The 9,866-nt window shown below is 39.2% G+C and overlaps 1 protein-coding gene across 7 annotated transcripts in view; it reads right to left on the minus strand.

Moving 5' to 3' along the window:
• The window catches only part of SYNJ1 (synaptojanin 1), an 82,347-nt gene that overhangs the window by 15,438 nt on the left and 57,043 nt on the right, over positions 1–9,866 (minus strand). For 3 of the 7 annotated variants that reach the window (XM_006920968.3, XM_015596628.2, XM_006920969.3), the window contains exons 22-25: positions 9,420–9,582; positions 5,446–5,655; positions 4,594–4,737; positions 834–904 (exon numbers count right to left, since the gene is read on the minus strand). In XM_006920968.3, the coding sequence (XP_006921030.1) occupies positions 834–904; positions 4,594–4,737; positions 5,446–5,655; positions 9,420–9,582 (588 nt within the window). Of the gene's footprint in view, positions 1–833; positions 905–1,034; positions 1,074–4,593; positions 4,750–5,445; positions 5,656–9,419; positions 9,583–9,866 lie in introns of all 7 variants that reach the window. The other 4 variants (XM_015596625.2, XM_015596627.2, XM_015596629.2 and 1 more) reach the window with 3 other exon arrangements.

Below are 9,866 nucleotides of genomic sequence, written 5' to 3' on the forward strand. Positions count from 1 at the left end.
TTTTTTTGCAAAAAGGAGAATGAGTAATAGATACCTGTAGGAATAGTCCACAGACATTAGTGTAATATTACATTTAGGAAAGGACCGTTAGTTTGGATGCTAAATAGAGAGCTACAACAGAAAAGACAAAACATTACTAGCTCAGCAATTTTATGAGAATGTCTCATGAGAAATTAGAAGTTAAGTTTCTTAATGTCTTATAACCTTAATTTCTAGTTCTGGTAACAGTTTCCAGTTCCCACTCTTCAGCTGGAGGCCTCATGGCAGTCCCAGGCTGATCGCTGATTTCCACTTTTTTTCTTTTTCCTTTTTTTTTTTTTAAATTACTTATATCTCAGAGAAATTTTTCATTTGGGTAAAGAATAGAATAATTATGTATATGAAAGAACATATGATAAATATGCAGAAAACCACAGATTCACACGTAGGGAAAAGCCCACCACCACCACCTGCTTGCCTACATTCAATACTTTTAGAACCAGTTTTCCTACACTGACTCTCTCAGAAGTTTTTTGCCCTGAACTCTAATTTTCAAATTCTCCTTACTGAAAGATGGCTTAGAGAGTCGAAGATATTTAGTGACAATAATTACTTAAGTAGATCACTTTTATTCAAAAAATGAAGCATGTTTACCTATTTTTCAAGAATATGTTAATATGATGTTAGAGATAAAAGGTACCTCGGAGATCATCAAGTGCAATTTCCTCATTTTAGAGTTAAGGAAACTGAGGCTTTAATGGGTCACATGATTTCTCCAAGGGAACACATGTGACTAGTAGCAAATTGGGACCTAAAACTTAGCCCTCCTGGCTCCCATGCCGGGTGCTGCCTACCGGTCTGGCTGCCCCGTATCCAGCAGGTCCTGGGCCTGCAGGTCCTGCTTGAGGTGAAGGCTGGTTGCGTCCTGGAACAAAGACATCACAAAATGTACACAAGTGTAAAAAAAAAATAAACAAGAAACCATGTACTTCTATCTCAAGTGTCTATTCATGGTCCAGTTTTAAGGTTAAGTAGCTCAATTCAAGTGTTTTTACCTATATTATCTTTCCGTGTTGTTCCAGGGCTTTTGGGTGCTTTGAAGCAGGAAGTAAAAAAATGAGTCATAAGTAAACAATAAAGCAATATTGCATAACAGTAGTTGGCTGTTCTGTTACAGCAGCAACAGGGGCATGAGATGGTAACAACGGTACTTTGCTTTGGATGATGATGAAGGGTATTATCAGTCCTGAATGAAATGTCCCAAAAGAGAAAAATTAGAATACTTATAGTGACATTTATGGGAGATAACTTAGCCCTCAGTCTGATACCTCATTCATAGGGTCACTTTTAGGTGACTCCCAACAGAGCTCTCTTCTGTGAACCTTGAAAACTGAGCATACAGACAGAGGTGCACTTTTCAAGTTACACAAGAGGCTCTTAACAATACCGTTTTAGGGCTTCATGCTGTAGATGTCATTATGATAATCTTATAATGAGATCTTTTGGATTCCTATAACAAAACCCTAAGATTAAGGTAGAAGGCAGGCATATCTTATTGCTAAGTATCTGCCTTGTGGAAGAAAGTGTTAAAACATGGTTCATACTCATTAGAAAGGTATGGGAAGGGTAAAATGAAATAAATTACTCTTGGGGCCAAAAGGAGCAGGAAGGATTATTAAATGCGGCGTCTAAGATTTTTTCTTTTTGGAAGGAAATTCAAGTGCAATTGTTATGCAAAATATATCAGCCCTTGAATGACTATAATCTTAATAAATAGCATCCAGTCTTAATGGTCTTTTAAGTAAATCTAGTTCAGCATCACTATATAAAAAACATTTAAGTAATATGAAATCATTCGCAAATGATTCTTGGACCTGAATTAATAGGGTTTAATTATAATTATTAATTTTTAAAAATTCAGAGTTAGTACAGTACATTTCTAAACATTTGACTTATTCTGAAAAGGATTTTGAAGGCATTCTACTTAAAGTAATGTTGTACAGTAATTTCATATCCTAAGTATATGTGAAACAAAACAGAGCATAAAACAACATAAGAATCACAGGGAAATTAAGTGGATATCCATCAGAAACTATACACAACATAGAATGAAAAGAGAAAAAATACAAGGTTACAAGGTATACATAAGGAGGGGGAGGGGACGTTTACAGTGGGACTAAGAAAAGATTTGGTATGCCTTTAAACACTGAAGGCGCTGACATTGAGAAATAAAATGAGAGATCCGTATCTATGGTGCAAAAGTCTTGTTACCTTCCATCTCTCGCCTAGCTACCCCAGGACTGGGAGGGGCTCCAACACCTTTTTAGAGAAAGAACAGAAGCTGTATATTGTTCAGGGCCCACAGCATAGAAAGAAAGCCAGGCACACAAGACAATTTCTGCGTCAGACTTACAGTTGCAAAAAGGTTCTTTTTTTACTTTAAAGTTCTTCAAAAATATCAATATAAAGTGACTTTCGATATCTAGCCCAAATCTGAGTCCTCCCTTTCCACAAAAAGAAGAATAGAAAAGGAATGACAGTTTCTTTTTCTACCTGAGATTACTAGCAGTAGGGAATTTAAAAATATGTTTAAGGAAAGCCTTTGCATTATGATCATCTCATTCCTTGTATCTAGAGTTAAATCAAAAATAAGCGTCCTAATACTTGACAGCCAAAAAGGAAAAAAAAAAACATAGTTTGAACAACACTTTAAATTTCTATGAGACTATATTAATCTCTAAGAAGTTAGTTTTGCTGCATTATTTTTTAAAAGCTCTAAAAATACTATAATGACTTTCTTTACGCTTACTACCTTAAAGGAGTAATTGGTTTGTAGGGTTAAAAAAATATGTTGCAAATACCGCCTATCAAAAAATCATGAAGAGGCAATTTTAAAAAAACTCAATCAGATTTCTAAATAAGCTACAAAATTGGTGATATAAGTTTTCATAAAGTCATTTAAAATTTTTTTCTATAGGTTGTTTTCTTAATTAAAGCAGAAGATAAATAGAACTTAACAAGAAAATGTAAATAAAAGTAGGAGTTTGAAATAGGAAAAATTAATGCTTTCTGTAAGTCAATGGAAAAATTATCACTGAGCAGTATTTTGCAGAAACTGTAATGCTGAATTAGTACAACTACGTCAAACTATCCTTATTATACAAAGTCATTAAAATCTACACACAAGCAAAGTCAATCTATAATAACATGTGAATTGGTCGGCAATGTCATTAATCAGCTAGACTAGAGACCAACTACTCATGAAAAGTGAACCTTAATATGAAAACTGGGTGTGTAAAAGCCCTTCTGTGGAACTGTGATAACCTGTCTCATCCTTTGAGAATTAGGTTAAATAAACTTGTCAAATATAACCTCCAACTGAACTTTGTGTGTTTTTGTGTAAATCAAACAACACTTTAAACAAAATGTGATCCATTTGTTAATAAAAATTTCCTTATTGAAAAAAATAAAATTGTTCTTATATTTTAAAAAATGAGGCATGAGTTTTATGACAAGTTACGATAAAGCCATGTAAAATGAAAGATATATTTCAGATTATTTTAACTTTAAATTGCATTCCTGGGAAATTTTGCTAATCACTAAATTTGTCAAGCTACTAGACAAAGGAATGTACTAGAGCATCACTAATCAAATAATTGGGAAATGGTCACTGTACCTGAATCCCTTTTGAAATTAATATGATTTGAGGAAATTAAATCTTTGTGACCAAAATGACTATATTTATTAAGGAAAAGTATATGAGGCCTTGATGGGTAATTCAACTATGTCCATCTGGGAAATGGAAGCCTTTACTAGCCTTATTCACAATGAAAATCAAGCTCTAGTCTTTTACTTAACAGGAATATTATGGAAATTTGGAGCTATTTTTAACTTGGAGTAAAAATGTCATTCATTTTGACTTTTATCAAACAAACCTAAAATGTCTGTCAGTTATAGGGATCCAACCCCAAAACATCAATGAACCAAGATGTATATATCATAACAAATATAAACGGTTACCTCCAAATTCTTTTCTAGCAGGTGCAGGACTCCTAGCCCCTTATAGTTCATAAGAAAATACGCAGCAGAAAGGAAATGACATAAATAAAGAATTGAAATGTCAAAGATTTACTATAGTACTCACGATGTCAAGTATCATGTAGGATGACACTTGGTATTATAAAAAGCTATTATTTAATGTAAATATTTCTAATAATTTAAGTAACACCACTACATTGATTTTAAAAGAACATTTAAACAAATATGTAAAACTTTACAGTAAATAAGTATATGTATATTCTTTAGATCTAATTACACATTTAACAGAAATTAGTACAACTACGTCAAACTAGCAGAAACAAAATGAACACTTCTTGCACACGTGTAAGAAGGCAGCTATGGAAACGTTACAGAAATCCAGTGGGGAAACACCGTTTTTGCCTGCTCTGACGCTCCTACAACGTTCTTTAGAGAAAAGCTGAGGAAGTAGCAACAATGATAGAAAAATAATAAAATCTAGAAAAATAATAAAATCTAGAAAACATACAAAACTTTTTTAATAGAGTGGAGGAGGATTTTACATCTAGCAGAAATGGAAATAACGCGGTCCGTTACCGGAAGGTGGAGGCGGTCTTTGTGGGGGAGCTGGCCGAGCGGGAGGAGCACCTGGGCGGGGAGGAGGAGGCCGCTTGGGCTCCAGAGTCTGGGGAGAATCTTTCTGTTGCGGCTGCGTTGCTGGCAGAGTGTCGATAGGAGAACCTAGAAAAGTATCTTAGGTAAAAAGATCAGGTTCCAAGTAGGTGTGAACATAGAGTTATGGTGCTTCCTACAGAGGTATGATAAATCCTCTATTTTGCTAATTTTCTAAATTTGTACTGTACCATCACGACACACTGTTTTAGTACCAATAACATAAGCAGTTCTGCCATTAAATTACCCTTTGGTACCTGGAAGAAGTGATGCTAGCTCTATGTGGATGTCTTACTTAGGCCCCAGGTACTAAAGGTGATTTACTGACTGGCCCTGTCAAGACAGCACAAAGTTTTCTTTAAGTCACTTGAAGTGTGCTGAGCAGCAGTGAGAAGAAAAAGAAAAGGGAGTCTCTACTTTTCTCTATACCTTGGTTTATCATTTCATGAAGCCAGTCCTCTAAAAGCGGCATGGGTAAACCTGAAAAGTTCATGACATGGAAGGTAGTTTCTGAAGATGTTGATTAGGATGGAGCAGTGACTTAATTGTGTAACATAAGAGCTTCCAAAGACACATCTTCCAAGTTTGGAGAAGTAAGTAATGACTAAGATTTCAATTCAAAAAACTTGTTTTGTCTCTTCTTGCTTCATATGAGCACATAGGTAACGTACAGATAAATAGCTAAGCCCAAATAGTTACAGATTTCTACTAAAAAGGTAGAAAATCATCAATTATAAGACAGGGACAAACGTGACCACATAGAAAAAGAATACACACTTTGTGAAGGTGCGTGCCCAGGAGTTCGGGACGGTGCTCGACTTGGCCTCATGGGAAGGGAAGGTACAGGACCCTCTGATATTGTAGGTGACTGGCAGGGACTGGTCCGGGGTGAAGAGCTTGGGGAAGTGCCAAGGCCAGAACTTGAAGATGGCTGGAGATGCTGAGGGAGAATTTCCTCTACTTCAGCACTATAGTCATCGACATCACCTAAGGAAATGCGGGGTTATCCAAGTTACCACATTTTAAGTTCCTCAGAGTTTTTTTTCACCAATCTAGGTTTTAAGGGGTTAAATACACAAAACAAACATGTTAATATTATGATATTGCATAGATTAAGCATGTAGGCACATATACAAAATTTACGTGTATAAAACTAGAATTAGTACAAACGCTCTTATAGAAAATGTAATTAAAGATATTCTATTATCTCAGAGCAGGAGGATGCCAGTGGTGACACCACCTGGGGCTGGGTTGACTCAGTGGCTCCCTGTGTTCCACTGGGCAGGTCTCTCAGTGCTGGCTGACTCAAAAGTTTACTGCTACACCTGGGGCTGGCTTGACTCAGTGGCTCCCTGTGTTCCACTGTGTCTCTCAGTGCTGGCTGACTCAAAAGTTTACTGCTCTCCCTCCAACCCTTCCCACCTGCTCTGTGGACCTGCCCCGCATCCTCCGCCCTCACCTTGGGTCTGGTCCTTGTGGTGAACAGGCTCTCAGGCAGCTGCATGCCCTTCCCGAGAGCCTCCGCACTGCTCCTCCCCCCGTGCTCCCCACTCGATGTATACCTTCTTTGCTTCAACTGAACACTGCTTCTCCCCTCAGATCTCATCTCTCCTTACCTTGGGGTTGGACATTGAGGCCAGGGTGCCCCCTCATGCAACCTAATTCCAATTCCAGAACATTAATCTTCTGACCCCGAACGAAAAGGCTCATGTCTTTGAGACAATGCCATCAGAGGTTTATGGAACACTCTCTACATACCCCCAGCCGCCATAACCTCCAACCTCCATCCTTCTGGACACTTGAACCCATTCATCAAGGACTAACCAGAAAGCAAGATGGTAAGTGACATCTTTCTGGGTGACATCAAAGTCCATGTGGATAAGTCATCAACAACTTAAATACTTTGGTCTTATGCTTACTGACAGTCTCCTCCACCACACACACACGCACACACACCCCACCCCCCAAGAACTGTGCTACACACACCCAGAACTGCGCTACTACCTCTGAGCTGACAAACTCCAAACCCTTCATTTGGACCACCACCTCCGGCTTTCCCTCTCTCCCTCTGTTACTCTTCCCTCTTTTGACTCATCAAGATCTAGGCCCTCGATCCCTGTCTTCTGGCCCCTATCCGATTTTGCTTCTCTGCGCCTGTCTTCGGAGTCCATGGTTCCTCAGCCACCCTGAGCTGCCCTAGCCTTCCGTCACACCTGCATCAATTCCACCGTTAATCTTGCCACGACTGTACTTGGGCTGCTGAGTGCTGCTGCTGGAGAAAACCACACGATTCTGATGACCACAGTCACATTAAACATGTCGTCTTCAGCCTCACTGGGGCTTCCAAAGCTGCCTGACGACTCCATAGTCTTCTGGCTGGCTCTCTCCTGACTCCTTCTCAGGAGCTTTATCTCGAGCCTTCCCAACACTCCTGAAACTGTGGGTTGCCCCATTCCTGCAGGTAACTTCAACCCTTAAACTCTACAGAGGAAAGAGGAATCTTGAGACAGGAACTCCCCGCCTCAACGACCCGCGCTCATGCCGGAGTCTGATCACCTGGCTGGCACTCACGGACTTGTGGATGGAACAAATGAGGCCCTGCCCACCCGTTTTCTCAGTGACACTGCTCTATCCCTCACTGTGCCATTCCCCAATATCGTCTGTCGTTTCCCCTTTACCGCCCTTTCCGCCAGCACTAAGCATTCCCAAGCCCCTCCCATTTCAAAACCACACTCCCTGCACCCCCAAACTCCAGGAGCAAGTGCCCCCTTCTCCCCGCCCCCAGCCCTTAGCCACTCTTCTTCAAAGAGTTGTCTACAGACACTCTCCACTTCCTCACCTTCCAGCCACACCTCAATTTACCACCATCTGGCTTCACCGCCCCACTGAAATCACTCTGGTGAATGTCACCAACAGCTTCCTTCCCTGTTATTTAATCCAAAGGACAAGTTGCAGTCCCCATTTCTCCTCTCTGTGACATAAGACACCACTGACTACTCCTTTCTGGGTACCATTACTTTCCTTGATTTTAAGCCGCTGTTTTCTCTTGGCTCCTGGACATTTCGAATTGTTTCTTCTCATTTTCCTTTGACTGGCAGCCTTCTTCAGCCTAGCCCTAAAGTCTGTTTTTCTCTGTATTCAATCCCAAGGCCAGTTCACTCACGTTTCTATATAACCCTCTGGCTGAGCTAATGAACAACCCCAGCTTTAACGGCCATTAGAGCTTGCTGCGGAGCACCCGGCCCACACACCCACAGCCACCATCTGGGCCCCAGAAACCCCACAGACACCTCGAATCCAACATGTTCAAAATCAGACTGACCTTCTGCTGACAGCCGGGGGGCGGGGGGGTGGTGGACGGGGCTGGGAGAGAGGGGTGAAGGGTTAAAGAAGTACAAATTAGTAGCTGAGCGATGGTCACGGGGATGGGGAACACGGCATAGGGAATGCAATTAACATTAATGTAATGGCTAAGTGGAGAGACGGAGGAGGGAAAGGGCAATTGGGGGATCGTTTTACAAACTACATAACTATCTAACCAATGTACTATATGCTTGAAACTAATAATAAAATTAAATTTAAAAAAATAAAAAGGAAAAAAACCCTTTAAATACACCAAGGAAAAAAAAAGAAAACAGATTGACCTTCCATCCCACACGTGCTCCTGCCCGTCTTTCTATTTCTCCACTTCCTCCCTCACAAGCGTACTTGCAAAATCAACTTAGCTCGTTTTTCCCTTTGGTTCCTAAATATTCCTTCTTCCTGGTTCACCCTTTCCTACCCTCTTAAATCTAATTCTCACTCAGTCTTCAGATTCTCAGTTTAAATTTCAATTCCTCTGGGATACCTCTCCCAACTTCCCAAATCCAAGTTAGGCGGCTCTCCCATGAATGACTGCAGCATCGCTCATTACTGCATTTATGTCACTTGATTATAACTGCCTGCTTACTTATGTGTAACACCCACTAAGCTGTGAGCTCTGGGAGGTCAAGGATGACATGTGTTGAATTCCCAGCACTTAGCATGTACCTGGCCCATGAAAGGTACTACATAACTGTGTGTACTAAGCAAATAAATGAACAGAGAAGTGTGAAAACGAGATATCTTGAAAGGTGTTCAGATCTTAAATTCATTCTCTCGATATATCGGGTATCACAAGATGATGTATTCTCATTTTATAAACAAAGGTATTTGTTTATAATTTTAATGGAAAATATGCTACAATAATATGCATCTAGCACTAGAACGCAAATGTATTTCTTAATCAAGTTTAAGGAAATTAATATATCCAAATAACCTGTCTCCATATTCTTAGCTTGAAATGGCTACATTTATACGGATGAGTACAGTTTCAACTGCATGTGTTCCTAGCCACTTTGAGAATCTTTTAAAATAACTTTAATTATTTGAACTCATTTCTGTTGTTAAAATACCCACTTTGAACTTCTACTTTTCCACCTTAACTGCGATTAGTGGGACCATACCATGTACCAAAACTACTAATTTGTGTTCCTATCACACAAGGACATAAACTAACATTTGTAAAGCTCTTAACCTTTGAATGGAAGAATGGCAAATACATTTAAAGTCCAGGCACCAGCAAAATAAACGTAATATAATGCAAAACAAAATCTAATACTGCTAATGTGTTACAAGAAGAAAGAGAAGGATAAGCTTGGAGACTAAGGCTTTACTGATGGGAAGGAAATTTATCTAGAAGCACAGAAATAAAATGTGTTCAATAAACAAACCTTCCATATCGAAATCTGCCGTGACCTCCGCATCTTCACCGAGCAGGGTAGAGCTTGTTGACGATGGTAACGGAACGCTAATTTTCTCTAAACTCATTTCTTCTTCCAAATTTTTGATCCAGTCTGGACTTTTTAAAGTAATAGTTATAGTCCGACCCAATAACTAGTTGAGTAAAAGAGATATAAAATAAAAATGTATTAGCATGAAAATTGACTTTATTGGAATAAAGTGATGAATGCCTTAGTTATACTATGCAACAGTAATTTAGCTAGATTTAGCTAGTAATTTAGGCTTAATTTAGCTAGACTCGATTCAACATAACTGTTTCACATATATTAAATTTTTAACTCATTTAAATGTTCCCAATTCTCCCTTTAAAAGCTTGTGTTGCCAAATCAAAAGTCTTCTAGGATGCACACAGTTTCAAGTTTATTTTGCTGCAGCCA

The sequence above is a fragment of the Pteropus alecto genome, unplaced genomic scaffold (assembly GCF_000325575.1).
Source record: "Pteropus alecto unplaced genomic scaffold, ASM32557v1 scaffold3, whole genome shotgun sequence".
Taxonomy (NCBI): Eukaryota; Metazoa; Chordata; class Mammalia; order Chiroptera; family Pteropodidae; genus Pteropus; species Pteropus alecto.